The sequence below is a fragment of the Vulpes lagopus genome, chromosome 10 (assembly GCF_018345385.1).
Source record: "Vulpes lagopus strain Blue_001 chromosome 10, ASM1834538v1, whole genome shotgun sequence".
Classification (NCBI taxonomy): Eukaryota; Metazoa; Chordata; class Mammalia; order Carnivora; family Canidae; genus Vulpes; species Vulpes lagopus.
This window is the reverse complement of record NC_054833.1, coordinates 27,201,676-27,218,193: the sequence shown is the minus strand read 5'-3', so window position 1 is coordinate 27,218,193 and position 16,518 is coordinate 27,201,676. Positions and strand designations below refer to the sequence as shown.

General features: G+C 38.6%; 1 protein-coding gene across 2 annotated transcripts in view; it reads right to left on the bottom strand.

Moving 5' to 3' along the window:
* The window catches only part of NCAPD3 (non-SMC condensin II complex subunit D3), a 60,199-nt gene that overhangs the window by 15,172 nt on the left and 28,509 nt on the right, over nt 1-16,518 (bottom strand). The window contains exons 17-24 of one of the 2 annotated variants that reach the window (XM_041769903.1): nt 13,587-13,778; nt 13,156-13,253; nt 12,946-13,061; nt 8,893-9,000; nt 4,663-4,777; nt 4,463-4,570; nt 2,893-3,131; nt 1,915-1,994 (exon numbers count right to left, since the gene is read on the bottom strand). In XM_041769903.1, the coding sequence (XP_041625837.1) occupies nt 1,915-1,994; nt 2,893-3,131; nt 4,463-4,570; nt 4,663-4,777; nt 8,893-9,000; nt 12,946-13,061; nt 13,156-13,253; nt 13,587-13,778 (1,056 nt within the window). The remainder of the gene's footprint in view (nt 1-1,914; nt 1,995-2,892; nt 3,132-4,462; nt 4,571-4,662; nt 4,778-8,892; nt 9,001-12,945; nt 13,062-13,155; nt 13,254-13,586; nt 13,779-16,518) is intronic. The other variant, XM_041769904.1, reaches the window with a different exon arrangement.

Genomic DNA, 16,518 nt, shown 5'->3' with positions numbered 1-16,518 from the left:
ATTTATAAGGGAAGTATCAAAATACAAGAAGCACTGACAATCTTACTACAGTTTAAGTATCTATCCTTCTAATTCCTTTTTGACTCATGCTCTGATCACCTTTACAAGAGGTTCTGTGTATGTTACATGCTGACCAATGCTCTTGTTCATATACATGTATAAGGGCTCAGAAAAGGGAACAAACCCAGAAGTGCAGGTTAAATAACCAATCTTACCTCCCCAGCCCATCATGGGAGAGCCTCCCAATACATCTAATTACACCTGCTTCTGGGCTCCACATTGTACAACTGAGAGAGACATTACAGCCAATCTGATGGTAGCACCAGGTAAGAGGGTACTGCATTGCTATTTTGGTCCTTTCTCAATTATATAAACAAAGAAAAGGAATAGCCTTAGTTTTTTATTTGACTCTAGATAGCATTAATTAGAATGTTAACCTTCTACTACTTTATTATGTAAAATATTCCTCCTTGGAAAATTATACCCAAAAAAATTCAAACAAATTCTTCCATGGAACTCAGAGTAAATCACTGGTGACCATACTTTGAACCAAAGGGATCCATTATTATAAGCTATTTATAGTTAATGAACTCTATAATGACTCTTCCCCAAATTTGGTAGCTTTTGCCATAGCATCCAACATTCTATTTTCCAGTTGCAGACTTATTTTAAAAAGAATTATTCATGGGTGCCACCTGCGTGGCTCAGTCACTTAAGCGTCTGCCTCTGGCTAAAGTCATAATCCCAAGGTTCTGGGATCAAGTCCCGCATTGGGCTCCCTGCTCAGTCGGGAGTCTGCTTCTCTCTGCTCCTCTGTCCCTCTCCCAGCTTGTGCTCTCACTAATATATTAATAAAATCTTAAAAAAAAAATTATACCTGCAACATAATCTAGGTTAGCATTTGCTAACCTAGATTGCTTTATGATCATTTCTCAACCCTCTGAAAACTAATCCTCAAAAAATTATAGAATGATAGGAATCACCAAGTGGCAAAGCAATTCCCTTCCAATTCTCAAGCAACATCCATTTCTAAGAAGCCTTGTAATTTGTATATTCTCATTTCACTCTGAGTGACTATCTTAATTCCTAGAATTTCTTCCTCACAATTTTTGCACTTAAGAGAAAGCATGAACTCTACCAAAATTGACATTTCATTGGCCTAGAAATCAACATAGTTAAGTCAACAGTTAATGGCTACAATTCCATAATTTACTATGACAAATTCATATACAGCTCTTCATTACTCCATTAGGGAGAGTCAACCATGGTAGCAAATATAGTCACAATGCTGAAATTATTTAATGGTCAAACCAGATGAGGAGTTTTTTTTTAACTTACATGCAAAATAAAGCTTTGTTATATAGCTTAAAAATCTGCTAATTCTTTGGTAACTGCCAAAAGCTCACTAAATCCTAAACAACTCGAAAGCAATTTTATTTTATTTTTTTAAAAGATTTTATTTATTTATTCATGAGAGACACACAGAGAGAGAGGCAAAGACACAGGCAGAGGGAGAAGCAGGCTCCATGTAGGGAGCCCGACGTGGGAGCTCGATCCCAGGACTCCAGGATCACATGCTGGGCTGAAGGCGGCGGTAAACCACTGAGCCACCTGGGCAGCCCAACTCGAAAGCAATTTTTTTTAAATTTTTATTTATTTAAGATAGTCACACACACACACACGGCGGGGAGGGGGGCAGAGACATAGGCAAAGGGAGAAGCAGGCTCCACGCACCGGGAGCCTGACGTGGGATTCGATCCCGGGTCTCCAGGATCGCGCCCTGGGCCAAAGGCAGGCGCTAAACCGCTGTGCCACCCAGGGATCCCTCGAAAGCAATTTTAAAGAAAAGATATCTAATATACACCAGAAATTAGGTAAATCATTCAGTTGTTTGACATGTGCAGAAAGAATTACCTGGCGATGTCCGGGTGCGAATCTATTAGAGTGCTGACAAATCTAAAGAACAGAGAGCCTTTCCATTTCACAAATTCTTCCTGTGTAAAGAGAAACAAGCATATTTAAGGATGAATTTTAATATACAAACCCTAAATGCATCCAGTCATGGAACCAACTGTTAACTTTCTTTTGTTTAACATCACACCTGTCAGCTACTCAGTGCATCTGTGGCACATTAGTGCAGTTTGTTAGCACTCACTTCCCGACCATCTTGAAAGCACGTACATTTGTTAATCACAGAGAGCAGTGGAGAGAGATATGGGTAGAACAGCATATCTACTCTAGTAGGAAAATGATTCAAAGCATGTGGCTATTTATTTACTATTTTTTAACATGTGGCTTTAAAAGGGAGAGTGCCAATGGTGCCTTCTTCAGATACCTAACCATATAAAAAAGTAAGTATACAGAACATACTAGAATAAATTTAGTTAAATGCCTTTTTAAAGATCAAATATTATTTCCCCCTCACTTGAGGCTAAACATATGTTCTTGATGGCAAGAATAAAATGTCTCATTGGACTCTCAGAGCAACTCTGAGGCAGCCAGGGCAAATATGATCTTCATTTCACAAAAGGAAGAAGTTACACCTAAGAAATACTGACTTGTTCAAAATCAAGGAGAATGCCAGAATTGGAATTAGAAATACTCATCCAAAGAGTATGCTCTTCTCTACATGGAATTTACTAAAAACAAAAAACAAAAAACAAAAACTTCACACTGGTTGACAGGATATCTGAACACTCCAAATAAATATTAGGAAGTAACAATCTGTTTAAAAGGCTGTACAGAACATCAGAAGAGTGATACTTTAAGCTAGAGACCACACTGATTACTTTTGGATTCTACTACAGAGCAGCCCTATGCTACTCAAATATTCCCTGAAACCAGAAGCAATAGTAGAAGGAAAAAAATGACAGGTACCATTCTCAGACATACCTGCAAGAGATTGGTAAGCAAGATAAGTGTTTGCTTTCGGATGAATGGACTTGAATCTTTCAGACACATGGAGATATTGGGAATGTACTTGTCCACCATGACAGTGTACCGGATACAAAGATCACACATGACGATGACAACATTGTTGCGAACAGCCACGTCATCACATACTTCTAGCTCTCGCACAAGGGCTGGGATGCTCTTCTTTGCAAGATCCTCATGCTGTAAGCACAGCTTGCCTGTCACAGAAGAGATTACGAGGTCTTGACTCTAATCCTATGCCTACATTTTCTCCAGATATACCTTCTTATGGATTTTACTTGATCAAAGTTAAAACACTGTGTCAGCAATCATAAACCAAAAAAAAAAAAAAAAAAAAGGCAGACAAATCCATACTACTAAATATAAGGAAGTTCAAAATACCTAAAAGAAAATGTCCCCTCACTCCTCCAGGGTTTTATGACACTAAGGGATGTTCTAAGAGATGTTCCTTTATTGGAGTAAAACTATCCTCCTTTTAAAGTTAACATTTGAATTTGAGTTATCCACTTACCTGAAAAATGACCAATAAAATCTAACAGATAATACATTTTATTTTGATTATATTGAAGCCAAAAAGTTTAATAATGAATTTGAAATCTAAGCTATGTAAACAGAAAACAGTGACCACTTTTATTTCTTATTCACAGTTATGAGAAGGAAGGCTGTTACTGAGTTTTGTTTGTATTTTTTTAAAGATTTTGTTTATTTATTTGAGAGAGATAACAGCAGGGGAAGGGGTAGAGGGATAAGTTGACTTATCACTGGGCAGGGGAGCCTGACATGAGGCTCTATCCCAGGACCCTGAGATCACAATCTGAGTCAAAGTCAGCTTAAATGACTGAGCCATCCAGGTGCCCCATTTGTATTTCTTTGCAGCACAGAGAATGTTTTGCTCTTATTCATAATTCTTAGATTTTTGAAAAATAACTATTACAAAAAACATTCAAAACTCTTACCCAGCATAAAATAAATAATCATACTAAAACAGAACTCAAATTATAGCCCAAAGGTCAGTCTTTTTGAGATTAACAACACTTTGAGTCCATGGGGAAATAGGTTTATTAGTTCATCTATCAGTTCTGATAGGTATCAAATTAACAATATTTTTTCCTTTTATGAACTGAACCACAAATTTATTTTTTCATTCCCAGAAAACAGTGTAGTGCCTGAGATATAGTTCTTGATGAACAGACTTCATGGTGCCACATGCTGAGTATTAAAACAAACAAACAAACCGGGAACAGGTATTACTGTAATAAATTAACATAAAAATCAAAAGCTCCCTACAGGTAGTGTCTTGAGTCTGACCATCTTGGACAGCTGCAAACAAGGGCTCTCATTATCAGCACTCTGGAATGCCTCTGAACTGGGTGCTCCTATCAGAATTCCATCCAAAATTCACAAGAGCTAGAGTAAATATGAGCTCAGCATATGTAACACATTACTAAGGCTGGCTTATCTAAGACAAAAAACTACCCATGGAACTAGATGGCATAAGCAAGACTTTCCCAAGGTTATTCTTGCTTACCCAAGGTAATGACAGTGTGTGCTCTAATCACAGAAGGTATGACACAGCCTCTGACCTGGGAGAGCGGCTGAAAGGCCTGGGTATCACTGCTACCTTGTGATGATGTTGCTACAAGGAAGGAAAAGACGGCTTATTTACAGTATCTCAGGCTAACCCCATCTTAAGACAGCAAGTGCAGAGGATAATTTCAAGTGCCTTACGATGATCCGCATCAACAGAAGAGGCTAGAATGGACTGAATCAGAAGGAATGCTCGTTTCTCCACTCTGGCTGGACAAAGCTGGGCTATATCTCCTAAGGTAAAAATGTACTTCACCTGAAAAAGAATTGGTTTTGTAGTAAAAATAAGGCAAAATAATAATAATAATAATAACTCTAGCTAAAGACATGTCAATTTTTTTTTGTGCTCCAAATTAAAAGAATGGGTGTGTTTTTTGTTTTTCCATAAAAACACATGGCCACTGTAGAAATTCAGTCACTACTTGATAAAATTCACACAACCTTTTCCATCAATATTTATAATAAATGTTTAATGACTATGTAAGTATATTAAAAACTACTGATGTTATCATGTTACTCCAGTCTTAGTGAACATTTACAGTTTCTAATTCTTTGCTATTGTTTGCATTCCTCCTGAAGAACACCTTTGTGCCTTTAAACACTGTTTTACTTCCTTAAGTAATCCAGAGTTAAAAGGGCATAAAACTGTTTTATTTTTATGATTTTTAATTATCTTTTTATTGGGAACTCAATTTGCCAACATATAGCATAACACCCAGTGCTCATCCTGCTAAGTGCCCCCTCAGTGCCTGTCACCCAGTCACCCCCACCCCCACCCACCTCCCTTTCCACTACAACTTGTTCGTTTCCCAGAGTTAGGTGCCTCTCATGTTCTGTCACCCTCAGTGATATTTTCACTCATTTTCTCTCCTTTCCCCTTTATCCCCTTTCATTAATTTTTATATTCCCCAAATGAATGAGACCATATAATGTTTGTCCTTCTCTGACTTATTTCACTCAGCATAATACCCTCCAGGTCCATCCACGTCAAAGCAAATGGGGGGTATTTGTCGTTTCTAATGGCTGAGGAATATTCCATTGTATACATAGACCACATCTTCTTTATCCATTCATCTGTCGATGGACACCGAGGCTCCTTCCACAGTTTGGCTATTGTGGACATTGCTGCTATAAACATCAGGGTGCAGGTGTCCCGGTGTTTCCCTGCATCTGTATCTTTGGGGTAAATCCCCAGCACTGCAACTGCTGGGTCGCAGGGCAGCTCTATTTTTAACTCTTTGAGTAATCTCCACACAGTTTTCCAGAGTGGCTGCACTTGTCCACATTCCCCCCAACAGTGCAAGAGGGTTCCCCTTTCTCCACATCCTCTCCAACATTTGTTGTTTCCTGCCTTGTTAATTTTCCCCATTCTCACTGGTGTGAGATGGGATCTCATGGTGGTTCTGATTTGTATTTCCCTGATGGCCAGTGATGCGGAGCATTTTCTCATGTGCTTGTTGGCCATGTCTACGTGTTCCTCTGTGAGATTTCTGTTCATGTCTTTTGCCCATTTCATTATTGGATTGTTTCTCTGCTGTTGAGTTTAATAAGTTCTTTATAGATCTTGGATACTAGCCCTTTATCTGATAGGTCATTTGCAAGTATCTTCTCCCATCTGTAGGTCGTCTTTTCGTTTTGTTGACTGTTTCTTTTGCTGTGCAGAAGCTTTTTATCTTGATGAAGTCCCAATAGTTCATTTTTGCTTTTGTTTCTCTTGCCTTTATGGATGCATCTTGCAAGAAGTTGCTGTGGCCAAGTTCAAAAACTTGCCTGTATTCTCCTCTAGGATTCTGAGGGATTCGTCTCGTATTTAGATCTTTCACCCATTTTGAGTTTATCTTTATATCTGGTGTAAGAGAATGGTCTAGTTTCATTCTTCTGCATGTGGATGTCAAATTTTCCCAGCACCAGTTATTGAAGAGATGATCTTTTTTCCAGTGGATAGTCTTTCCTGCTTTGTTGAATATTAATTGACCACAGAGTTGAGTGTCCACTTCTGGATTCTCTATTCTGTTCCATTGATCTATGTGTCTGTTTTTGTGCCAGTACCACACTGTCTTGATGACCACAACTTTGTAAACAACCTGAAATCTGGCATTGTGAGGCCCCCAGCTATGGTTTTCTTTTTTAATATTCCCCTGGCTATTCAGGGTCTTTTCTGATTACACACAAATCTTAAGATGATTTGTTCCAAGTCTCTCAAGAAAGTCCATGGTATTTTGATAGGGATTGCATTAAACGTGTAAATGGCCCTGGGTAGCATTGACATTTTCACAATATTAATTCTTCCAATCCATAAGCATGGAATATTTTCCATCTCTTTGTGTCTTCCTCAATTTCTTTCAGAAGCGTTCTGTAGTTTTTAGGGTATAGATCCTCAGAAAACTGTTTTAAATTTTAAAACTATTTCCAATTTGGATTCCTGACCGGTTTACTCTTTAGACTCCTATCAAGGGATCCCTGGGTAGCGCAGCGGTTTGGCGCCTGCCTTTGGCCCAGGGCGCGATCCTGGAGACCCGGGATCGAATCTCACATCGGGCTCCCGGTGCATGGAGCCTGTTTCTCCCTCTGCCTGTGTCTCTACCTCTCTCTCTCTCTCTCTCTCTCTCTCTCTCTCTCTGTGACTATCATAAATAAAAGTTAAAAAAAAAAAAAAAGATTTTAGACTCCTATCAAAAACTTGTAAGTTCTGTCTTCCTCACAGCTGCCATACTGTGTGTTTATTAAGAACACTAACTTGATAGTTAATAACACTGGTTTTTCTTTATCTCTAAAATGCAAGGGTGAGGCTAAATAGTAAAATGTAAAAGGCTTATTTTATTTTATTTTTTTTTAAAGATTTACTTGCTTTTTAGAGAGAGAATGAGCATGTGTGCAAGTGGGGAGAAGTGGAAAAGGTGAGGAGAAAGAGGATTTTAGGCAAGGTCCATCCCCAGTGCAGAGCTCATGACCTGAGCCAAAATCAAGAGTCGGACAACTTAACCGACTGAGCCACCCAGGTCCCCTATAAAACAAAGGCTTAGAGTGAGAAAGCAATAACCATATGTATATTTTAAAAATCCTGAACATTGGGCAGCCTGGGTGGCTCAGTGGGCCTGCCTTTGGCCCAGGGCCTGATCCTGGAGACCCGGGATCAAGTCCTGCGTTGGGCTCCCTGCACGGAGCCTGCTTCTCACTCTGCCTGTGTCTCTGCCTCTCTCTCTCTCTCAAAAAAAAAAAATCCTGAACACATCCTGAAATGTGTTAGTGATTAGAGAAATATTGAAATTATATTTAAAGAAAAGTGAGGTAAACAATATTATACAGGACAAAACATCTCCATATATATTTTGACTGAAGGGAAGATTTTGGTGCCATATTTTAAAGCTGAAAAAAAAATCTTAGAAAAACTCACTGGTCATAATAAGCATTTTTCTTTGAGCAGTAACTGCTCAAATTAGAGGCATGAGACCCTCTAGAAACCCTGGGACAAGGCCATCCTACACATCACAGCCCTTTGAAATGAAATGTCTAGATCTCTACTGGTAATATTTTTATTACTGAAGTGTGCATATTACTGTCTCAGCACAAATCGTCTCTTCTCACAACTCTAAATATGGTCCGCAGCCTCTAGGTACAAGTGTGAGGTGGCAAAGCAGAGAGCAGAGGAAAGGTGTTCTACTAATTTTCAAATAGATGAGGAAAATGGCCAATTCTGGCAAAATGATGGCCTCTACTGAAGGGCATCAAAAAGTAGCTTGTTATTTTCTTTACTGAGTGTCAGATGTTGGAGTCAGAATTGCTACAGCATGTTTTGTTGAGGCTCAGCCACTCGAATTAGGAAAAAGACTCCACATTTACTGGCCCACAGGAATCAACAGCACTGACAGTCTCTAAAGCAGGGCGCCATATCCTACAGTATTGCCGCTTCAAGCTCATCTGGAGCTTTCAAATATTCACTGTATTACAGACAACACTTCAGAACTATTCACTATTCCCTAGTTTACAATCTGATATTCAAACACCTTAGCAGACACATTATAATTTAAAAATACGTCAAACAACCCAAAAGAACAAAGAGCATACTCCCTTGATTAGTTTCTCACCCTATTATCTCACAAAACATACTGTTTTCCCTATTGGATCAGGTACCTTATAGACTCTAACTGAATGAGGCATATCCCATCAAGTTTTTCCCCCAGATAATAAGTACATGAGAGAGAAATGAAAACGTCATCAACACAGAAATTAAAAAAAAAAAAAAAGGTAAGTCCTAGGCTAGGAAAATTCTTTTCTTGCTAATAGTATTAAAAATGCACATGAGAAAGTCATCTTTAGGAAACCCCCAATGATGTAAAGGAAAACAATGTTTGAAAAAAAGTAATTACTTACAAACAGGTCTTCATCCATATTCCCAGGTCCACTTTGCTTCAGAACTATGTCAGAGAGGGACTGCACACAGGTGGAGAGGACATCCCCGCACACCTGCTTTAGTAATTCCTGTGGTAAATCAAAGGTAATCTCTGAAGGATCTATACATCTACTAGACTACCCACGAAGCAATTTTCTCAGAAGAAACTAAGGTTTCCAAAAGGCATAAACCACAAGCCGTGAGAAGCCCTAGCCATTATGCTTTTGGATCTTTGCTCTTTCAGCAATCTGGCTAGAAAAACTAAGCAGAATTTACAAACAATATACACACACACACACACACAATATCTTTCTTTCTCCCTGTGCCCTTTTATTTTTATTATTTTTATTTTTTTAAAGATTTTATTTATTCATAGAGACAGAGAGAGAGGGGCAGAGACACAGGCAGAGGGAGAAGCAGGCTCCATACAGGAAGCCTGACGTGGGACTCGATCCCGGGTCCCCAGGATCACGCCCTAGGCTGTAGGCGGCACTAAACCGCTGCACCACCGGGGCTGCCCCCTGTGCCCTTTTAGAACAAAAAGCAAGTATCTGAGAAGATGTAGTGCCCTGATAAGAGATCTGTAATAGTGCTGCTCCTTCATTAATAGAGAAAAACATCACAATTCTTCTAGCATATGTAGATGGCGAATTAACTACTAGAGCAAACAGCATATTTTAAAAAGACATTAAAAAAAAAAAAAAAAAAAAAAAAAAAAGACAAAAAGATATACAATAGGGCAGCCCGGGTGGCTCAGTGGTTTAGTGTTGCCTTCAGCCCAAGTTATGATCCTGGAGTCCCAGTATTGAGTCCCATGTCGGGCTCCCTGCATGGAGCCTGCTTCTCCCTCTGCCTGAGTCTCAGCCCTTCTCTCTCTCTCTCTCTCTCTCTCTCTCTCTGTCTCTCATGGATAAATAAAAATCCTTAAAAAAAAAAAAAAAAGATATAGAATAAAAAAGGACAGTTGTTATCATTTTGAAATGTATTCATTAAAAGCAAGTTTTCAGTGTCTCTTATTAGTTAACCTCAAGTGGTCACCATCTGTAGCACACAACACTTCCATGCCAGCCGAGGGAGCGCTGTCACATTCTACAACTTTTTGACTACATTTTCTCTAGAAGGCCAGACCAAAATACCCAGATTGAGCTAAATTGCTCCACCCCAAGTCTTCCGTGTTACCCTATGCACATTTCTATTTTAGGAGTGATTATTCTATTATTATTATTTTTTAAAGATTTTATTTACTTATTTTAGAGAGAGAAAGAAAGCAAGTGGGGGGAGGGGAGTAGGAGAGGGACAAGCAGACTCCATACTTAGTATAGAGGCCTCAATCTCAATCCTGAGACTGTGACCTGAGCTGAAATCAAAAGTTGGGACATTCAAACAACCGGGCCACCCGGGCACCCCAGGAATGATTACACTATGTTGAAATCACCTGTTTCCATGTGTGTCTGCCCTCTTATGCTGTGGGTTCCTTAAGAAGGGATTCTGTTTTAACCACCATCTCATGGCCCAGCAGCTCTACCACAAAATGTTGCTCAACAATGCTCAATGTTTACTGCACTGTAGCAAACTATCTCTATGATCCAAATGTTTTTTAGTATGACTTGGCTAAAATGTTTCAAAATGATGGTCTTTATTACTTTTTAAAGAATTACTGCACTTATTTTAATAGACTGCACAGCCTGGGCTGTGACGTGTCCAAGAGAACTTCTGAAATCCATACACTCAATCCTGGCAAGAATACAAAGGTTATTAACTTGTGTGTGACCTCAACCCTAGACCTGGGCTCGGTAGTTGGCCTAGAACTTTTGGAATCACAGAATCTGGGAGAGATCCATCACGGCCATCTAATCCTGGGATTCTCTCCACACAGGGACTCATGTCATAAGTTGTTCATCTTCTTCTGTGAACAACTCCCAATGACTTAGGATGTATTTTGAGGCAAGTTCTTCCATTTTAGGCAGACCTCAGCACATTTTTTTAGTTAGCCAAAATTTGTCTCCTTGCAGTTTCTGCTCATTGGTCCAAATCAGTTCTCTGTGATGCCAAATAAATCTAATTCTTCTTTCATCTTAAGGTCCTTCATATATTTGAACTTAGCTAGGCAGCCTATTCCACATAATTCTTCCCTTCACCAGCTAAACACCCAGGCCCTTCAGCTGCTCCTTATACAACCTCCTTTGCCATTGCCTCACCAAATTGCTCTCTCATTGATATATTCAATTTTATCAACATTTCTCTAAGGAGTTGCCACTCAAGTTAAATTAGAACATGCTAACTTAGATTTCACCTGTACAAAGAGGACGACCATCACCCCTCTTATTGTAGACACTATTTCTATCAATACAGTCCAAGATCTCGCAGATTGTTTCCAGTGATAGCCACAAAACACCATTAACTGGTAAGAAGCCTATAGATAGCAATGATGCCCTCAAACCTACATCTTTTCATATATAATGCTTTGAGCTAGCTAGGCTCTGATTATCTATTCTTTGGGCAATTTCTATTTCTCAGTAAAATACAGAACATTCACTTACACAGAAAAGAAAAAGGGAAGAATGCTTAGGGGAAAACAGTAGGTCATATGAATTTAAAATATCCTAAGGTTCTGGAAAATCTCAGGGCCTCAGTCCATTGTCTACCACTAAGGGAACTGGTGTTGGCAAAGCTACAATCGTGGCCTTTTCTCTAACGTGGTAGTAATCTCTCTTCTAGTTCTCAATTTTTAAATGTGAGGATAACGGTCTTCCTCAGACTCTAACAATGCTATAAGTTACTGTGCTAATAAGTGTGGGCATTAGTGAGTAGCCAGTGGCTTAAGGCCCCAACATCCCCAGTATTATACATCACTCTTCCTCTAGCCAATGCTGGTGAAGAAAAAGATTGGGAAAGCAGTGAGAGGCTTTAGTTCCAGGCATAGTTCTGCCATTACTCAGCTGTGTGCCACAGAGGCATGCAGGATCATAGTTTCATAATCTGCCATAAATATTTCTCCCTGCTTTTTCCTACCTCATTCTTACCTTATGACCAGCTTTTTGTTTTGTTTTGACCTGTTTTCTGCTTTTCAAATATGCTCCCTACTTAGGTAATGTTCCTTATTTAAAAGTTTTTCTTGGATCAAGAGATAAACAGCTAGAGAAATCAAACAAAGCAAGTATCCCTTTTACCAGATGAGCCAAAAGGTACATGCCAGGAAAACACCAGACACCATTTATATGGAAAGAGCTGGGCATTTTTAGTTAGGTACATTTCAACCTGTTTTAAGTCCTAAGCAAAAAAAGTTATAATATCCTTTCTTATTATATCTGTTACTACAAATAGAAGATGTAACTTATCAAGGGAGAACTTTCTTTAAGGAACTTATATAAGAAAAGGAACCTTAAGAATGTAGCTGAATAAAGCAAAAATATTTTTATTCTGGGAAACTTAAAAAATATTCCAGCAGTTACTTAGTTTAACTTTTGACTTCTAGAATCATTATTAGTAACCCCAGTTAACTTTTCCTTATGATTAGCATTTTCTAGGAGTGTATTTCATGATAAAAACATAATACATGGCAACAAAATAACTTATTAGAGAAACCGATAATGGATACCTTTTAGAAAGACAAAGTAACACTGTCTCACAGAAAACCCTGGTTTGGATCTGTGTGTATGCTCTACAGGAAACATGAGCTACAGACTTTGGGAACAGGGTAGAGGAAGAGGTATTAGCGTAATATAGCCTTATACTAACAGAACAGGTTTTTTCCAGGAATATGACCTCTCAAATGATCAGAAATAATTTCCTAGAAGGCACTTGTACCAGGAACCATGGTAGTGACTTCCTGAGAGAACCCCTGTGTCATTAGCAGCCAAGATTTTCTCAGGGAATGTCAACTGCTTGTCACAAAAGTGTTTCCTTGCAGCATCAGCTTTGGCGACTACCTATTCCTATAGTTTCTCCACAAAAGAACACGCCTCAAACTTCAAAACAGAGTAATATGTGTAAGTACAAATAGACAACAAACATATCCAGAGTCCGTAGTATACCTGTTCTTCCACAGGTGTCTCTGCAGATGCTCTACAGAGTCTTTGCAAAGTATCAACAGCTGCGCTGATCAACTCTAGAGACCACTGGAATCCATTCAGCTTACACTTGATCACATCTAAAAGAAAGTCAAAACCCTCTAAATTTAACTGCTTAAAATATATATAAAGTGATAAGAAAAGCTTTTTCAAGATTCTCCAATAGACACTCACCAGTCATCTTGTCCCGGGTGCTCTTAGGAAGATGCTTTGCAATATGCCCAATAACACACAGAATATGTCCTAAGGTGTTTGAATTGGGATTCTGTTGACTAGGAAAAGGGCACAAAGAATATCAATATAGAGCCAAAATAAACACTGATGCCAACAAAACTGTCTCTGGACTGTTAGTATTGGAAGAATGTAGGGTAGCAAATTTAGGAGTCAACTTGTAGAAACACTATAGCACTTAATTTACTGGCACAAAAGGTAAACTGAAAGCTTAAAATGGATTCTTATTTTTTCATGTTTGTTTTTATACCAAAATTTAAAGAAAAGATCTGTGTATATGGATAGCTGAATAGCTATGAAACAGCCTTAAGACACGAGCTTTGTTTCCGAGAACCTCTGGTGTCTATCAGCAGGTACATCATAAGCATACACACCTGCTGAGTTTGTCCCAGGACGCTATTATTTTGGTGTAGTCCAGCCTGGGTGATGAGCAAGCAATTTTGGAGAGCAGCATCCAAGCCGGTGCAGAATGTTCCGTGTCAGTGAAGGATATTACATGGTTTATAAAACTGGATGAGAATTTCTCCTTCTTGGACCAGATATGAAAAGCCTTATTTAAATAGCGGCTGAAAAAAAGATGGGAAAGCAGAATTGTAATTGTAAATACACAACACTGTTCAAAACAGCCCTCAGTGAAAGGTTATCAACTGCTGCTCCAGGATTCCTCTGGCACATCAAACATCTATGCAGAAGTTCCTGGCTAGTGATATATTTGATACCAAATTAGATGTCTTTAAAGTTTTTATTATACAGAATAAGATACACCTATTTCTCTCCTTATAAAATATATTTTTAAAGCAAAGACTAAAATTTCATAATTCGAGACCCTCCTTATCCTCATTCCCTCCAAAATTGCTTACAAACACAAGGGATGGGTTACCAATAACAAATCTATCAAGAGTTTACAGGGTTTTAGGGACAGAAAGTGTAGACATGGCTATTTTTTCAATGGAAGAACTGGAGAGAAATGACATTCTAGCATTTAAATATGGTGATATTAAACAAGCTAAACTTTGCCATAACCCGCCAATACCACTCAGAGATACATATTTCAAACCCTTTAAAAATAAAACAAAAAATGCTTCTGGTGTAATAAAGTGTTGGCGTTATGTCACTGTTTTAAACTATTTTGACTTCTTCCCATAGCACGGAATGAGATCACATGATTAAAGAGAAAAATGCAGTATCACTTATCTAAGCTTCTTCCTCCAATTAATTTTTCCTTAACTGCTAGGAACACACACATACACTCACACAGTCACACACCAAGACTTTCTCATTAAGTAAAAATAAAAGGAATTCTCAAAGCTTGCAGAAAGCAACTATAACACATCTACATACAATAAGCATATCCATATAAGTTAATGATTTTAATATATTAGCTATTGATTAAAAATCTATAAATATCAGGAGTTTTAATGTAGGTAACTCATAATTCATACCTGATTATGGTCCAAAACCAACATACAAGCAATCAGCAAATATTTTAAAATTTATTAAGAAGAATCACACAAAACATTAAGTAATGTTTACTGTAAGAAATAAACAGAATGGGGGGGAAAAATCCTCTGAATTCCCAGTTTTGAAACCTCAAATTTGGCTCTTCTGACAACTTACACTCCTCCAGATCAGCTGAACAGTTCCCAAAAAGCCTCCCTCAATTACCTTACCCCTCAACTAGCCCAACTGTTAATTACAAGCCAATCCTAGTAAGTCAGAATTATTTTCCAGACACTAACCTGGTTCTTTTGTACAGCACCACTGACCTCTATCCTAGAATCAAAACTAATGGACTATTCAGTCCCCATTTTCCATGACCTTGCCCAGACATTACCGATCACTCTCTCTGCCCTCATACTCTGTCTACTTGTTGATCTTTTCTTTTCCCTTCACTAATTCCTTTTCTTCAAATCACTCTAATGGCTGATTTTGAAAAGTTCTACTCTTAGTCCTCTTGTCTATAAACTGAACCCTGAGTGATCTCGTTCATTACCAAAAGTTCTCCACTCAGACATGACAAAGCACTTCAAGTACACATTTTTTTTTTTAATTTAAATTCAAGTTAGTTAATATATAGTGTAGTATTGCCTTCAGGAGTAAAATCTAGTGATTCATCACTCACATATAATATTCAATGCTCATCCCAACAAGTGGCCTTCCTAATGCTCATCACACCATCCACCTACCACCCTTAACAATCTTCCATTTGTTCTCTTTAAGAGTCTCTTATGGTTCGCCTCCCTATTTTAGTCTTATTTTTCCTTCTCTTCCCCTATGTTCATGTTGTTTCTTAAATTCCACGAGTGGAATCATGTATTTGTCTTTCTCTGACTTATTTTGCCTACCATAATACCTTCTAGTTCCAACCACATCATTGCAAATGGCAAGATTTCATGCTTTTTGATCAAGAAGTAATATTTGTGTGTGTGTGTGTGTGTGTGTGTAGACCATATATTTTTTTAAAGGGTTTTCTTTATGTATTAGAGAGAGAGCACAAGCAGGGGGAGCAGCAGGCAGAGGGAGAAGGAGAAGCAGGCTCCCCACCAAGCAGAGAACCTGATGCAGGGCTCGATCCCAGGACCCCAGGATCATGACCTAAGCCAAAGACCTAAGTGAGCCACCCAGGTGCCCTGACCACATCTTATTTTATCCATTCATCAGCTGATGACATTTGGGTTCTTTCCATAATTTGGCTATTGTCGATAACGCTATAAACATTGGAGTGCATATGCCCCTTCAAATCAGTATTTTTGTATCCTCTTCCATAGGGTAGCTTTATTTTCAACTTTTTGAGGAACCTCCGCACTATTTTCCAGAGGTGGTCCAGTTTGCATTCCTTTCTCCACATTCTCGCCAACATCTGTTGTTTCCTGAGTTGTTAATTTTAGCTATTCTGACAGGTGTGAAGTGGTATCTCACTGTGGTTTTGATTTGTATTTCCCTGATGCTCATAGATGTTGAGCACCTTTTAATATGTCTGTTAGCCATTTTGATGTCTTCTTTGGAAAAAATGTCTTTATGTCTCCCTCCCATTTCTTAACTGGGTTATTTGTTCTTGGCTGTTGAGTTTGATAAGTTGTTTACAGATTTTGGATACTAACCCTTTTACATGGTATGTCATTTACAAATATCTTCTCCCATTCCATAGACGGGCTTTTAGTTTTGTTGATTGTTTCCTTTGCTGTGCAGACATTTAAATTGGGCTTCCATCTCCTGCCCTTCCTGTTCAGAAACCTGCCTTGCCTTTGCTTGCCATACCTAAGTCAATGGAAATCCCACTGACTAGTTATTTTGGATAGAATCATC